Source organism: Festucalex cinctus, chromosome 13 (genome assembly GCF_051991245.1).
Source record: "Festucalex cinctus isolate MCC-2025b chromosome 13, RoL_Fcin_1.0, whole genome shotgun sequence".
In the NCBI taxonomy this organism is placed as follows: domain Eukaryota; kingdom Metazoa; phylum Chordata; class Actinopteri; order Syngnathiformes; family Syngnathidae; genus Festucalex; species Festucalex cinctus.
In genome coordinates this window covers 11,453,463-11,471,421 of record NC_135423.1, presented here as the reverse complement: position 1 = coordinate 11,471,421, position 17,959 = coordinate 11,453,463, and the positions used below count along the sequence as shown (strand labels likewise).

General features: G+C 39.6%; 1 protein-coding gene across 1 annotated transcript in view; it reads right to left on the bottom strand.

Annotated features, from left to right (window-relative positions):
* Positions 1-17,959, bottom strand: part of rsrc1 (arginine/serine-rich coiled-coil 1) — a 128,072-nt gene that overhangs the window by 96,568 nt on the left and 13,545 nt on the right. The window contains exon 4 of the mRNA XM_077540209.1: positions 1,372-1,581. Within this exon, the coding sequence (XP_077396335.1) occupies positions 1,372-1,581 (210 nt within the window). The remainder of the gene's footprint in view (positions 1-1,371; positions 1,582-17,959) is intronic.

Here is a 17,959-nt window from a genome sequence, read left to right as displayed (position 1 = left end):
CATCAATCAACATTCAATCTGACATTTTACAATGGTGAAACTCATATTCGGTGTGTAGACAAAAAAACAGGCAGTGTATTATTTTCAAACGAGGTTATTGTTCAGCAATATTAGCATGAGTAAGGCTCTATGAGTACCTGCATGTAGTTGTAAAATGATCAATACTCCACAACAACTCCCACAAAAATATTGTATTGTATTTGACTGTCCTGGCTGTTCATCATCAGTCTGTGTCTCTTTCACTCTTTTTTTCCCCACTTCAGTAGAAGCAACAGCATTGACACGCGGACAAAATTGTTGGTTCCCGCTTTAATCTGACAAAAGCACTGTAATAATAATAAAATGTAATTAAAATGAACCAATAAAAATCAAACATTGCTTTTGAATTTTGTCCATGCGTGCGAATTTTGTTTTTTCTGTCAGATAATGGATGTCTACATGTGTTGTTTGTGTACAAATATCTGCCACTTAAAGGGTTACAACACTGCAACCCCGATGCTATTCGCCCATCTTGGGCATCTTGCATATTGAGCCAGTGGATATTCAAAATGATGTGGTTGTTAGCAACACACGTTTGACAGCAAACTTCAACTGGGAGTAGCAATAAATAGAAGAACAGTGTGTCGCTTGTAAGTCAAGGTATCACACTGTATGTGATAGTATAAAAATGTATCCTCCCTCATTAATAAACAACTACGGTTGAGTCCCTAATTATTATTTTATTATGTTGTAGCACATAATTTTACATGACTTGATGCAAGCAAAAAATGCGAGCATGTAACATAGGAGAAATGTTAATCTGGCAAAGACCTGTAAGGTAGTATGACCTGATGCAAAAAGTCCCTCCACCTTTAGAAGACAACCTGTTAAGTCACCAACGCGATACGCCACGCATCCAGACTTCAGTGAGAGGTTGCAATTTTGCGAGCTTTTGTCCCATGACAGAAGCACTAAAGGCACGGGAGATGCATAGAATCTTGTTATGTCGCAAGATTTATTGCAGGTGGACCATGAGTGGCAAAAGTCGAGTTAAAGGCATCAAACTTCAACAAAGTTGCAAAAAATAGAATAACCTTCGACTCCTCTATCACCATGTCATCCTCTTTTGCAAGAGGGAACTGGATCAGATTATCAGAAGGGTTCAAGCAGATGCTTGATTGCAGAAGGAAATTGAAGGAGAAAAGAATGATGGGAAAAAGGATTGAGTGACGGATGGATGGAAGAATGATCAAGGCTAAGCTTCATATTTGGCCTCTATTATCCTCTGCCTGTCCTCTGTGGAGTGGACATTAGGACTGATATGGGAGTCGCCCAGAATGCGAGTCTACTGGCGCATGTACACTTGCATGTCCGTGGGTATTCATCACTTACCCCTTTTTCTCCACTTTGTCCTTGTTCTTCTCCCTGTCCCGATCCCGGTCCCGATCTCGCCCCTTGTCTCTCTCCTTGTCTTTATCTCGGTCGCGTCCCTTATGTCGGCTGCGGGTCCGGTCTCTGCTGCGGCTCCTTCGGCGGCCATGGCTTCCTCGCCGACTGCGACTGCCGCTCCGGCTGCGAGACCACCGGTGGCGAGAATGAGACCTAGGAGATGGAGGGCACTTTTAGACAACTGGAAAAAAACAAAACCAAATCAAATCATTAGATTTTAATATGAATTATGTCTTTTTTTTGTACCTCTAGTCAGATTGAAATAACCTCTCAACTGACCCAAGAGCTATCACATCACAGTCTGTTTAAAGAGTGACCAGTCCAGCGTCTACCCTGCCTCTCAACCAAAGTCAGCGAGGAGAAGCTCCAGTTAAAACCCAAACAAGTATTGAAAAATTGATGGATGATTAGCACCTAATATGCATATATGCTGTAGATCAAACTACGGCCCGGGGGCCATTTGCGGCCCGCCGTCCATTTTTCAGTGGCCCGCAACATATGCTAAAAATGGCATTTGACTCAGTTCAAATAAAAAAAACAGAACAAAAATGTTTGGAGATGGTCAAAGTAAGGAGGGAGGGTATTGAAAAACAGGTACCATTAAAAGTTGTTTTAGTTAACTAAAACTAATTTTAAAAAAAATATATTAAAATTCAAAAAATAATATTGTTATAGAAATAAATCTTTTTAAAAAACGAAAACTAACTGAAACTACATTTTATGTTTACAAAACTAACTAAAACGTACTAAATTATAGCAAACATGTCCTTTGTTTTAGTCTTTGGTAATTAATGTAATGCACGAGCCTTTGGGGATGATTACGAGCCTTTGGGGATGATTTTAAATGTGATCTTTAGTAGATTTATTTTGATATAAACTGGAATAATGACGCTTGAAAGTATGTCACACAGAAGTGATGTCATCAAGCAGCAGCCAATAGAAAAGCACCTTCAGATGACGTTCCCATGGTGTTTTTTAAATATTGCGCACAAGTAATACACATAAAAAAAAATAATAATAATAATAATAATACTGAAACTAACAAACTAAACTAAAACTAAACATTTTTTTAAAGAACTAAACTAATAAAAATTAACAGAACCACCTTGAAAACTAATAAAAACTAACTAAAATGAAAAAATTCCAAAACTATAATAACCCTACTGCCATATTACAAATAAATTGGTTTATATACTGTAGCATTTTTCTAAATATGCAAAAGCACAAATAAATTATTTGTACCAATTTTTAGGACTAAACACAATTTCTCTTCATAACATTATGTGGCCCTTGCGTCCTTCTCATTTTCTGTATGTGGCCCTCAAATGAAAACGTTTGGGCACCCCTGCTGTGGATAAACAACCATTCACTCACGAAGACACCTACAGACAATTTCGAGTCTTCAATTAATTAAGCGTCCATGTTTTTGGAATGTGAGAGGACACTGGAGTACCCGGAAGACCAGACACGAGCTTTGACCTTGTGACCTCTGGACTGTGAGGCAGACATGCTAACTGAACTTCCACTTTGCTGCGGAATGGATGAATAATCGATCCCAGTTTTGTTTTGAGACCAGATCCAAATAGCTACCGAATGGATTGTGGTCAAACTTATAAACTGAGCTAGAGACAGTAGATTTTCATTGCACATCGCTCATAAATCTATATAGACTACTTCTAGTTCTCTTTTAGAGTCTCAGTGTTTTCTGTCAATAGTTTTGACAAGAACATATAGATGATATAATAAAAAAAAATAGATAACATGACTTCAAAACGCTGGAAAAGTAGATTAAATCGACTGCAGATGACAGGCCACCTGTCTTCATGGAGTCGTTAGAGGAGATAGAGGCAATGTAATTCTTGTGACTGTCACCAAAAGGCTTCCTTTAAACGCTCTGCGTTCATCCTTCACTGTGTGGGTGTAATGGCACAGTTACATAAAATCAAACACACACACAGCCACACGCACACGCATTGTGGGGATATAGCCAATTAGAGGTAAGCTCCGAGGAGGACCAGTCGTCAGTATTGATCCTGTTGCTGACCCCCTGGTCTCTAAAAGATTTACAGTGGAAAATTTACTCTGTTAGTTAAGACACACAAGCGTGACTGCAGAGTTACACCCACACATTATACATGTATGCATAGTGTTAGCAAAAGACAAAAACAATTGAAGCATCACAGAAACATTTTTTAATAATAATAGTAACACTTGCTGTTTCACTTCAAGCAAACATACGTGGAGCAGGTGTGATTTTGTCAGTGTCTACATGCTACTGTGTTTGTGGGAGAGCAACCACGGTGATTGGAAACCCCAGTAGAAATCAGCTGCTAAGATAACGTTATTTTCCATCATCTATCATTTTATTGATTTGTCTATAAAAACAGTCAAACCTGCTGTCCACAAGCTTTATTGCTTTCCCCCCTCCTTTATTAGTTTGCAGTTTGGGACATCCACTGCTGTCTCTCTGCCACCAGAAAACTAATCATTTTCTTCAGACGCCTGTCACCATACAAATAGACAACAGTCTGACAACTGTTGCAATCAATTAGGAGCGAAGGAGACCATCGCGATTGCCGGAGACGAGCTGCGCTACTTCCAGTCGACTGAGTCGGGCGTTACTTTTGTGATAAAACCTTGCAAACTGCTTGACGTGTTACTGTCCAAGCGTGAACAAGCCATAATCAAAGGTAAGTTCTACAGTTAGAAAAATAAACACAATTTTGGATGAACCTGACCACTTTTTGGCAGTTTTCTGTAGGCGTCTCAAATTCATGTTAAATGAAAGTCCTGTAAATGCCTTTGATTAAGCATAAATAAAGTTCAAAGGTTCTGCTAGGCTTTTCCATTCATTCCACATTTTTCCCCAATTGAGGTATTGACAGGTCAAAGGTCAAAGTTATGAGACAAGTTTTGAAACATTTTATATTCCATCCATCCATCCATCCATCCATCTTCTACCGCTTATCCAAGGTCGGGTCGCGGGGGCAGCAGCTTTAGGAGGGAAACCCAGACTTCCCTCTCCCCAGCCACTTCAACCAACTCCACCGGCGGTATCCCAAGGCGTTCCCAGGCCAGCCGAGGGACATAGTCTCTCCAGCGTGTCCTGGGTCGTCCCCGGGGCCTCCCGCTGGTAGGACATGCCCGGAACACCTCTCCAGGGAGGCGTCCAGGAGGCATCCGAACCAGATGTCCGAGCCACCTCAACTGGCTGCTCTCAACGCGGAGGAGCAGCGGCTCGACTGAGTCCCTCCCGGATGACCGAGCTTCTCAACCAATCTCGAAGGGAGACCCCGGACACCCTGCGGAGGAAACTCATTTCAGCCGCTTGTATCCTGTATCTTGTTCTTTCGGTCACGACCCACAGCTCGTGACCGTAGGTGAGGGTTAGAACGTAGATCGACCGGTAAATCGAGAGCTTCGCCTTTTGGCTCAGCTCTTTCTTCACCACGACGGACCGATACAGAGTCTGCATCACTGCGGACACTGCACCGATCCGCCTGTCGATCTCCCGCTCCATCCTGCCCTCACTCGTGAACAAGACACCAAGATACTTGAACTCCTCCACTTGGGGTAGGATCTCATCCATGGTCCATGGTCTCGGATTCGGAGGTGCTGTTCTTGATCCCAACCGTTTCACACTCGGCTGCAAACCGCTCCAGTGAGAGTTGGAGATCCCGGCTTGATGAAGCCAACAGCATCACATCATCTGCAGAAAGCAGAGATGCAATGCTGAGGTCACCAAACCGGACCCCCTCAACGCCTCGGCTGTGCCTAGGAATTCTGTCCATAAAAGTTATGAACAGAATCGGTGCCAAAGGACAACCGGAGTTCAACCCTCACTGGAAATTAATCCGACTCACTCCCGGCAATGCGGACCCGACTCTGGCAACGGTCGTACAGGGACCGAACAGCCCGTGTCAGGGGGCTCAGTACCCCGTACTCCCGAAGCACCCCCCACAGGACTCCCTGAGGGAAACAGTCGAACGCCTTCTCCAAATCCACAAAACACATATTCATGACTTCTTTTTATTTTTTACATCACAAAAAACTGAAAAGGGTGTGTTGACTTTTAAATACAAGTCATATTAGGTTTTACTGTTTAAACCTGGTTTATTTAAAATAAAATGGGCTGCTTGGAGGAAATTCCAAACAGAAAACATCAAGAACAGGTGCTTTTTATGGACTCATTGAATTCTTGAACTTTGAATCACTTGGCTTAACGCTCCTGTCATTTGATGAATCCAACTTTCGATGCAATTACTTTCCCCATACCTTTTGTCGACTGCATTGCCACGATGCAGCTGAGCAGAACCCCGCGCGTGAGCACCAATTTTAATCAAACATCTGATCCAGAGGTAAAAGTATTCATTAAACACTGCAAATTTGATTGAGTGTGTTTATCAGTGTGTAACAGAGCCGCCATTAAGCTGCTCAGAGAATCACAGCTAATGGGAAAAGGGAAAAAAAAACATTGGCATTTTGGGGGTTCAGAGTCTCCAGGCGAGATAATTCATCAATGGCACAAACAGACTTTGGAATGAGTGACTCTGTGTGTTGACAATGCCTGCGCATGTTTGTAATCAACAGTACATGAGGGAAAAATAGGACAGAATTGCAGTGTTCCAAGCTTTCGTCTTGCATTTACCGCCAAGCAAACTGCGGCCAGAAGCCGCAGATGCATTCAACACAATCTCAGTCTCTCTTTCTGTCTCCCTCCTCTCTCTTTTCCTTGTGAAGAAACAGCCCACTTCTGGGGTGTGTGGCAAATTAAATTTACTGTAGTTAATAGAGTGAGCCTGTGCTGCTAAATGTCAATTTCCTGACCAAGTCCTTCCCCTTGGAGAATGATTAGCTAATTTGAGGCTGGGGATAAATGGGCTAATGCAGGACACACAGATAAACAGTCGTGGCTGGACCCCATGCCAAGTCTTTCCTCCGCTTTACATTTCATTGGCCTTATTATCTGCAGGGAAAATAGGTGTCCCTATGGCCTAAACATATTTTCATTTGTAATAAAAGGCCCTTTCTGTTTGCCCCCACATATGAGCCCCCGATACACACGCTGCCCCCCCCATCACTGGCTTGTTTCGCCATTCCTCCCTCGTTTCGCCATCCAGTCCATTAAATCGCAGCTCTGCGATTGGCTGGGGCCGTTTTCCTGGTGAATTATCAATAGAGTAATTATGCGGCATGTTGGGAGCTGGGCTAACGCTTATCACCGCTGACCCCCCGGTGCGCGCCGGGATATGATCCCTCACCACAGTCCATTGGAGTAATTATGTGGGTGTGAAGCTGGATGGTGTGTTACCCTTATCAGTCGGTATTCTATTTCTGTCGTTTATTGAAAATTGGACATTAATGGCAGAGGCGCGATACGACACGTGTCAGATACAGGTGAACGCCTCTGCTGGCATCTGACCCCAGCTGACTCATTATTCATACCGCAGCACGTAGCAATGGGTACCGAGCATCAACATAGGCACAGATGAATCCCTTATCTTCAACCAATTTCTGCAGAATTCATATTGTTTCCGCCTTCCTCCGTCCACTATTAAATGCTAGGAGCACAAAGTCCAACAATGTTTGTCCAGATATGCTCACATAATTGGAGGAACAACAAATCCAGTGAAGTTCTTACAGCCGCCTTGCAATAAGAATCCCTGTTCATTAGGCCCCTATAACCGAAGATGAACAGCCTTGTGACATATTTCATATTTCAGTAAACACCAGCCATAGAGACCCGTAGGTGACCAGGATGTTGTAGGTTTTGTTTGTTTTTTAACCACCCAGGATGTTATGTTTTGAGGTTGGATCCCAAAAACGCATACAAAAATAAGATTTTAACTCTTTATTTGCATAACATCGAGAGGCGTAGAACAAACCTGACTAGACGAGAAACAATGAGAATGCATCGGGAATCACGAGACGCCAAGCCCCCTTGGGCTGCGGAGATGCACAGAGGAACAGTGGTAATAATCCGACAAACACACACTTCTCAGTTTGGCTTAAATAGACAGTCAATTGATCAGATTGGCTGTGGCTAGACGTGGGTAACAGGGATGACATGGAAATATTGATTGGCTGTTGACCAAGTAAAGATTCTTGACATCACATAGCTCCTGACATCACATAGCGTTTTCCAGTTGAAACCAGATGATGGTTACATCAGTTCAAAACAGACACTTGACCCACTTGGGTCATGACCCAAACTTCACCCTGGCATGACCCAGTCATGACACAGGAAAAGACTAATCATGTCATCACATCAACAACTGAATAATTTTTGGGGATAGAAATGTTTTAACTGAGCCCACAGTGTTTGAACGTAGAGATAGGGAATTGACTTTTTTTTTTCAAGTGTCATTTTACATGGTAAATTATTTTTTAATCACTCAACTTTGGTAGGCAAATGTATTATACATATTTATTTTCACTTTACATAGGTATTTGGTCGGAACTTCTGATTGGACGACTTGAATGCAATGTTTTGGAGTGCTCATCTTCTATATGTCCTTAATCAATGCACCCTGATCAAGCACAATCATCCGAGTTTTACGTAAACAAACCATCCCCACCCACACATAAATGAGAAACTATAGCTTAAAAAAAAAAAACGCTTGCTTGGCAACAACATTACCAAGCAGAAGACAGACTGAAAAAGAAACAGTCCACATTTGAAGAACTTCATTAATGTGCTGTTCCCCGTCGAGTTATTTCTACTGACGGAGCACACAGCAGTAGCTTAGTATTTCGACTTAAAAGTCACTTTTCTCTTTTTTTTTCTGGCATTTCAATGTGTCTAAAAAGCACCTTGAGTGAGCAATGTGTATTTGCTGCTGCCAAAAGACGTGGAAAACAGCTGTTCCCGCCTGACGCTGCCAGCTGAACGGAATGCAAATATGTTAACCATCCAGAATTTATTACTTTTGAGTGCTCTTCAAACGCCACGGCAGACACAAGTTTAATTTATGATATTCCTCTAATTATGAGAGCTGTTGAAATCATTTCCCAAGCTGCTTCCTCCTTCCAAACAGTCACATTATCTGTTCTCTCGGTTCACAGCGCACGCACACATGCACGTACGCGCACTAAACGCACAAGGAATCGCTGCAAAGTAGGTGATTGTGAAGACAATTAAGACAGCAAAGGCAGAGCATGAAAGATCCACAGAGATGTTTTCTCCCCCTTCCTCGGTCCTCCCTCTGCATCATAAAAGCAATGTTTAGATTTGTCATAATCTGCTGTTTGCTTTCAATTTAAGCAGGCATCAACAGAAACGTCTGCAGTGCCTCGCTGGGCTGTGAAGCAGAAATGAGACGACGTGTGGACCACCCACCCAAACCCACACATACACACACACACACACACTGTTACAGGCACAAGCCACAAGGTCAAGTCATTTAGCAGAGTTCAAAGAGCCCTTAGATCTATATGAACCTACGCCGGGGCAGCCGACAGTGAGCGCAAAGAGGAATTTGTACAGAAAGACGCTTTTAGTGCGTGTGTTGATTAGCCGCGTTTTCATCGGCGCATATGCCGAGCGTCACTCAGCCGCGCCGACGCAATCCTAAACTTGGCCGCCCGGTGAGCGCCCGCCACCTTTGACCCGCGCGCACCCGCAGCTCGACATGACACCCATTAGCAGCTGGAGATGTGGAGGCCTCAGCCACAAGGTCAAGTGAAGGTCACGCATAGACTAGGTGCTAACTTGCCAACTCGCTCACAGTCACTCAGGCAGACTGAGGCCAGCTTTTTTCACCCTCTCCTTTCCCACCTTGCTCTTGCCATCCATCACAGACATGAAGCAATTACTTATGGCTGGTTAGGTGAGAGTTGTTATTGGTTGCCAAGGTGTCTGTCTAGAAGAGGCTGGACAAGAGTGGTTGGGAGAACAAACTCGTTCTTTGCATACCTCAAAACCTCCCATCTGGAACACCGTAAACCAAAGACCCACCATACTAGTGTTTTTTTTTCAAGGTCGATACCGACATTGTTAGTAGTAGTAGTCAAGGAGACCATCCCTCCATTTTCTGAACTGCTTGCTCCTCACAAGGGTCAAGGGGGGTGCTGGAGCCTATCTCAGCTGGCTATGGACAGGTTGGACAACCTGGACTGGTTGCCAGCCAATCGCAGGGCAAGTCAAGAAGACCGATAACCGATATTTCAAGGCATTTGCAGTAAAACAGAAATTATTTGCATCAAAATAAAAAAAAAATAAAAAAAAATTAAATTTAAACATATAAACAATTGACAGCTTTGTTTAAAAATTATAACAAAAATTGGAGGGAGTATTAAATTAAAAACTAAGCAAGTAAATAGTTCTCTACTGTAAATAAAGTTTTCCAAAATAATTTCTTAATTTATTTGTTTTATTTATTTTTAAAAATGAAAAGTGCAGGAAGTTCCCACTGTAGCATCATTGTTATAAAGTAGAAATTTAAATACATCCGACATAAATTAAAGTTCCCTGTATCTCACTGAGCGACAAATGCTAATGTAGCTAATTTGGGGTTTTCGTCAGGGTTCGTAAAAGGTTTCAAAAGATCTTCACAGATGGTGAAAAATTGTCTGACTATTTTCGAAATACCTTTGTGAAAACTAAAAACTATCTGTGAAGATCTTAGAATCCTGATGAAAACCCTAAATTTGCTACGTTCACAATCATTCACCGCTCAGTGAGATACCAGCTTTATTGGCTTTTAAACATAAAAAGGCCAATGCCGATATTTGTCAAAATGCCAAATATCGGCACCGGTCTATCCCTACACCATACTGTATATTCCAGTTTTTAAATAAGAAATCGTCAACTCAATTAGTTTTGGTTTACTTTCAAGCGCATTTCACAACAATACAAACCCTCAAATATCAATGACCAAAAGTAAACAACAGACCAAATGTTTGATGTAAAGTGATATTTCAAATGGTCAAAAGCAATAAATAAGTCCATAAATCCCTGTTATTCTTGCCGTATCGTGAGAAAAAAAAAAAAATGATATTGCAAAAATGCTGACAAGGTTTGCTTAACATTTTAGTGGACTTTAATGACAAACAGACTCGCCTCACGATACATCAAAGCTCTTTTTTTTTTTCTCTTTCAGCCAGTTAGAGACAAACTGGGATGCGTGGTAATACGACTAAGCCTTGTTTTGGCCTGCTACAACAGGTTTCGTTTTAGGCTTGAAGTGCTCAGCTAAGTCTTTATTGCCCCATTTTAATATTATTTTAAATGGCTAAAAATACTATATCATATTTGATTCCACTGTTTTTATTACTGATATTGTTTCAGGAAAGTAATGGGGTATTTCACGCAGGTATAGCATTAAAGTCAGAATTGTGGTAAACTAAACAAAAAATAAAAATCTATTTTAAATGCAGTCAATTATATGACGGATAAAATATTGGGATGTATAGAGAAAGCTGGCTCCAATTAACAGGTGTGCTCCTCCTCCGCTCGGAGAAGATGTATTTTCCGCCTCTCATACACATCGCGTATTTATGAAGTGGTGCGAGATCTGAGGGCCCTTAGCATAACAGCCTTTTATTGTTTAAACGTGGACTGTTGGGCCCTGTGTGCTTAAGTGATTTAGGAACACACTCACAAGTGCCGTATAAGAAAAATCATAAACGCTGAGACAAACCATGTGGGCGGACTGTAACAGGCACCAAGGAAGGGGCCGACAAAAAGCAGACGCGCATTCCACTACTAAAGGGAAACTACACTTAATTAAACACCCAAGAAACAACTTGGGAAAGGACCTGGTTTAAAAAAAAAAATGCAGCACTATCGGTTTCCAACATAAAATTGTCTTTTGACAGAACTTGGCTTGTCTCATTTTTTTTTCATAAGCTCATGTCACGATGAACAGCAGCCAATGGCAAACAGCCCATCAGGAAATTAATAGAAAGTGAAAAGAAAATACTCACATGTGACCACACTTCCCATAAAACTGCATTTATTTTGAGTACTAATCCTCACTGGACGACACCCAAAAAAAGAAAGATCCTGTTGTTTTAATACTATGTTGCAGAAACTTAGTTGTATCACATTGAAGGAGAACACCAATTCCTCAATTTAGTCAGGCAAATTCATGGTCAGAAGAACTTTTACTTTATACATTTTCATTACTATGACTTAAATTTGCAGGTATGTAGTATTATATACACACATACTATGAATTTAAGAAATGTAAATAACTTACTTTATTATAATTTGTATTCTATAGTAATGAGGTGATTCTGATAAATTGGTTACAAGGAGGAGCAAAATGATCAAATATCTCTTTGCTTGATGTAAAGCAGATAACATGTAAAGAAAAAATACTTTCAAATTCTTCCAGCAGATTTGTTTTCCAACTCTTTCAACTTCAGTCTTGTAACAAACAGTTGGACTTCATTCTTACCATGAAAACTTGATATTTTCATACCATTTTCTTTTCATATTGTAAATGCTGTAATATTATAACTTTAATCAAATTTTCCAATTTCTTCTCAGACTATATTACACATATTTTTTCTTCTCTTCTGTTCTTTTACATTGTGATGTATCTTGTTCATTCTTTCTGCTTCATATTGTAACTATTTTTAATAATTTAACTATTTTGTAAACATATTTTGTATACTTTACTCTTAGAATTACGGCTTTGTTCTTCCAATATTACGACGTTATTCTTGAACACTAAGACCTTTTCCAACATAACCATTCTGTCATAACCAGTCGTATAATTTCTTATTTCTTATCAATACTTTATTATTACAATGTTCTTAATAACATTAGGACTTTTTTCTCCATAATTAAACACATTGTAATTCCTTTTCAATGCACCGCTGCGTATTTTTTATTAGCATGTCAAACCACAGATTGAAATGATGCCACAAATTACGGCACAGTCGCTATGTTATTTTAATATCCCACGCTGTGAGTTTAAAAAGGTATCTGGCATATGTCAGCTTCAATTGCCCGACTGCATTTAAAGTAATTGAATGTTCCCCCGAATTTGACTGTAAGCCAAAATCAAGAGTCGCACAAGTGATCTGCTCTTTGTTGCGCCCAATCGCATGACAGTTCGCCATTGTATCCTTTGGCCAACCCCGTCCGTCTATTTCGACTTTCTGCTCACATCCTCAGCCCAAACAGACTGAGGTGACAGCGAATAGAAAATGTTGAGAAAGTGTTTCATTACGTTCAAAAAGACTGTCAAGGTTTCAGTCAGGCCGCACGTGATCCGTGTTTCATTTCTGTGCCACAACTAAATGAGTGGACGTGTGAGTGAAAACACGTGTGTGTGTTTGTGTGCTTGTCCACGGCCCACTGACAAGTGCAGGCGGCCCTTCCATTAGCTGTAATTTGCTCTCAAGTTGACCACTTGGGGAGGAGATGAGCGATGATGGCGGCCTCTTTTTTTTTTTTTTTTTTTTTTTTTTTTGGCAAGGCAGAGCACGTGGCTCCACTTTATGATGAATTAACGTGTAACATACACATCAATAATCCCGGGCTATCACTCAAACGCTCTCTTTATGAATATTACACGGGCAAATCAAGAGATCAAAAGACAACACGTTCAAATATTGTTACATAGTAAATGTGCTCACACTTACTTTCAGGCTGCGTTGATGAATGTCAGCTAAAAGTCAGTGTTGAAATTTGGAGTGTGCCAGCCCATTATAAAGACATACTTGCAGAAAACTGTCCATATGGTTTGAGCCGGATCATAACCGGAGTTCAAGGTAAACACGCCTGACTGAGGTTTGTCCATGCATGCTCTCTAAAGCTCACGTCTCCAAGGGCCCGCTCAAAAGCTGGCCACCGCGCGCGCACACACACACACACACCCTTCCCTTTGTATGTGTGTAGCATGGATAGGAGATTATTAATTAAGTCCCTATTTGTTGTCATGTACAAGAACTTAAGAGAGAAACTGCAGTTATAAGAAGACTTGTTTTTACGTCGCCTCTGACAGAAAGTCAAAGCTAGCAATTGAGGTTTTCTGACTGTGACAACTGAAGTTTGAAGTTTGAAGTTTATTGAACATATGCACATATACACGTATAATTATATAAACACAAAGTTAAAAGTAAAAAAAATAAAATAAAATAAAATAAAAGAAACATCCAATAAATATCTATGTATATGTTCAAGGGAGTAGGAAGAAGTTGAAAACTTATCCAGTCCTACCCCTTATTCTTCATATCCTATCACTTATTTATAATAAATTACATTTTTAATAAAAGAAAATATAATGCTACTCGTATAAAAAAATAAATTAAAAATAGAAATAAAAATACACTAGTAACACACATATATACAAATTTCATTACACTCATATTAATACATCAAAGAAAAATAAGTAAATGAATAAATCATTTCTACAATCTTCTTAACTTATATCTGATTTAAATAATAATATTGAATTTTACTTTTAAACATTCTTTTAAATTCAACAAGTGAATTACATCTTTTCAGTTCGGTTCCCAAGTTATTCCACAAATTAACTCCTTTAACGGAGACACACCTTTGCTTAATATTTGTTCTTGTTTTGGGTTTTTTGTATACACTTGTACCCCTTATATCATAAGGACAGTTTCTAATTTCAAACAACTTTTGAGTACTGTGGCAGAGTAGATTATTGTATACTTTATACATTATTTGTGCTATTTTAAACTCAACCAAGTCATAAAATTTCATTGTATTTAATTTAATAAATAGTGGATGTGTTGATTCTGTATATTTTGATCTATTAATAATCCTTATGGCTCTTTTTTGCAATTTAAAAACAGTGTCAGTATTTGTTTTATATGTGTTTCCCCAAATTTCCACACAATAGGTCAAATATGGTAATAATAATGTATTATATAATGTATATAGTGAATTCATGTTCAGGACCTCCTTGGTTTTATAGAGTATCCCTATGATTTTTGACATTTTCCTTTTAACATTTTCTATGTGTGGTTTCCAACATAATTTATCATCAATAACTACTCCAAGGAATTTATTTTCATACACCCTTTCTATTTCAATTAAATTCACCCTAATTTTAACTTGATGAGTGATTGGTCTAGTACCGAAAACTATGAACTTGGTTTTATTTAAATTTAATGATAATTTATTCATATCAAACCAATTTTTTATTGTACTTAATTCATACTCCACAGTAGTCAGAAGCTGCTTCAAGTTGTCTCCAGAACAGTAGAAAGTTGTATCATCCGCAAACAAGACACTCTTGAGTATTTTCGAGACACAACAGATATCATTCATATACAATATAAATAATTTAGAAAACAACTCAGGAAGAAGGCAACATTTCAGAAATTCATGGTCTCAGAGGGCCAGATCCGATTTTGTTCACTGTCTATTTACATCTGTTTTCAGCCGACACTTATACTGCATAAAAAAAATAAAAATAAAAAGTCTACACACCCTGTTCAAATGTCAGGTTTTTGAAGGGAAGTGAAGATCATTCTTTTCCACCATTAACTCTTTGGCTGCCAAAAACGCTTAATAACGTTTAGTAAAATTACGATGTATGCCGCCAAAAACGTTAAATTACGTCAACTACGTTTTTTGTTTTTTAATCAATGGGCAGTGTAAAGCCCAAGTGGAATGCTGCCTGGACAATGGGTTGTGGAATCAAAAACACCCACTAACTATCGCCAGCAGATGGCAGCATTGTATCTCTTTTCAATGAGCTGCCAGTGTAATGGAATTACAATGAAACATGTGGAATCTGATGAAATCGAACGTTTTCAAGGATGACGTGAATGATCAAAGCCTTTGTCATGTTAAACCTAATTCAGAGTGCCATTAAACAAAAAATATTAGTGTCAAAGTCACTATTGTGGAGAAAATATATCTTTTCACAAAAAGCTTGGTTTTCTCATTTTTCTATTTTCGCTTGATTGTCACTCATATGGCCTATGACCTAAATGGTGATTACCAAAGAACGGAATATGGTACAAAAATACTTTTTTTTTTTCTTATGAAAGAATGTAACGCGATCTTTCATTTGGTACCCACATTGTAAATGTAGTAAAAGCACAAAATATTCTGTTTGCCTTGAAAGATGAGTTAAAATGTTCAAATCGGCTGGCACTGTGGGGTTGTTTGGTGTTTTTTTTTTTTTGATAACGTGTGGCAGTAAAAGAGTTAATGTGACCTACAACCTGGAGAAAAACAATCAAATCTTCAATCTGGGACTTCGCTCGGCAGATCCGTTCAGGAAAGGAAGGACTTGCTGTACAATACTTCGAGCTGATTTGGACAATTCGGCATCTTTGCACGTTTATTTTGACCAGTCAAGGCAAAAGATGAAAATGTCATCTTCCGTCTCAACGTAAAAGGGGGTAGGGGGGAAAGCACAAATATCTTTACCAGATAAAAATGCACAAATCGCCTCTCGCTGTTCAAATTCAACAAGGAAACAGTGACTAATTCTGTGAAAACAGAATTAATTGCAGCGTCCATTCGTCTGTCAGGTTTGTTTGCATTGCATAGCATTTTGGTTTCTATACGATTAGGTTTTAGTCATGACTTTTTCCAACAGATTAATCACAAAAAATGAGGGTCCACTGTTAGTGAGTTTGGTTTGAGAGATAGGCGTGAATAATAACGATAATCCACTAAATTGACTTGAGGGAATCAAACTTCAGAATGTTAAGTTACAGGCTTTGTTAGCCAACTCGGCATCTACTGCTTCCAATAAAAGTCAAAACAGGACAGATGGCACATTTGTTATCACATGAGTTTAGAGCAGATTGTCATAATCAAATTTTATTAATAGGCCTCCATAGCAAGGTGACCTGAACATCACGCACCAGCCGCCATTCACGTATCCCATGCCCTACAAACAGCGGGTTTTGTTTAATGCAGATCTGGTTGTGAGCAACTGGTAGTGCCTCGTTTACACTCTGTGTCTTTCGATGTCTGTCTTGCTCTCTCGCTCTTTGCTTGGCGGCCCAGGGTGTTATTAGACCGCAGGCCGCCAAGCAGCTCCAAACACCTCAATGACAACACACGGGTCCTGCCAATTAGAAATAATTAGACAGCCATTTCAGTGGCAAGTCTTTTTAAGTGCATATATAACGATGCAATGATGCTTATTAGGCGGCCCCAGCCAGCGAGGAGCGCGGCCTCAAACGCTTTGGTGCTGCCGAAAATAATTATGCCAGTGATCACAAAGCGAGCTGCACATCTCTGTACTTCACCTCCACGCGTTTCAAAAATCCACTTCATTAGCTCCCGTAATTAATCCTCCAATAATTGCAGGAAAAGCCCAGTTTACCTCCCTTCGTTTCTAATTATCATCTTATAAATAGTTATGGTTCTAATTAATGTGTTCATTAGGCAGGATATTTCTCTCAAAGCCTCGCTGGGAGCCAAAGGTCCGGCTTGGCTCTCTCTGAAGCCTAAGCAGCCAGAAGGTGAGGCCATCCTGCCTGCATTTGCTTTTATTTTACTACATTCAACCTCCTAATTGGCATTTAAAACCCAATTTGGAAGAACTTCAAGAAGCTTAAATGAGGGAGAGAGAATGAAACTGAGAGAAGGAGCAAGGGAGAGCGAGAGAGACAGAGATACAGTCGGTGCTCATTTGCTAATGCCAAAGCTAAAAGCATGTCTGACTCCTGCTTTCTGTTGGTGCGGCCAGAAGGACAAGCCTTTTTATTGTCATCAAGTCCACACAATGAAGTCTTCGCATTTTATTAGACATTATGCAGATCTTATTAGATATACGGATACTGAATCATTTGTCTGGTCACCTTGCCACTTACAAAGGACAAACTTGAGGTGGCAAAAGTACTCTCACTCTCACACGGTATTAAATAATAATAATAATAATAATAATAATAATAATAATAATAGACTGGTAAAAGTAGAAGTGATTCAACTGTAGTACAAAATTTAAATGCCTTTTTTAATCATCAATACACAGTACAACAGCCATTTTTATAATTTAGCACAACTATTATTAAATTGCATAGTGTTCATACGATGTTTTCCATGTTGTTGTTTTTTTAACATTGGCTTTTATGCAAACAAAACATGTTCTAATATTTGTGACAACCTTGTGAACTGAGTAACAACATCAGAAACAACAACAAAATCTGCACCTTACTTGTATGTTATTTTCAGGTTAGACAGAGAAAAATAAATTCTTTAGGCACCAGACAACACATTACCCACTTGTAAAGCCTACAAAAATAAACAATTCTAGTAAGTAAGGCCATGAATGAGGAATCTTTTAATCATTGTCTTGAAGGCTCTCTGGTTCCTTGTTTGCTGCTCAGCTGACCCCTTTTTCATCTCATAAGTCACCAAGATCACTGCAGTTGACCCTACCCTGCTTCTCTCTATTCATATATTATATTATATTAAAATACTACAACAACAAAGGTGAATCCACTGTATATTTTCATGTAGCTATATTAGCAACACAAACACCAACAAGGTTAACGGCAATGCTTTAATATGGTCACTATCGTAACGCTTATCATGAATGAGAACAATAAAAATGAAGCCACATTTGTATACTAC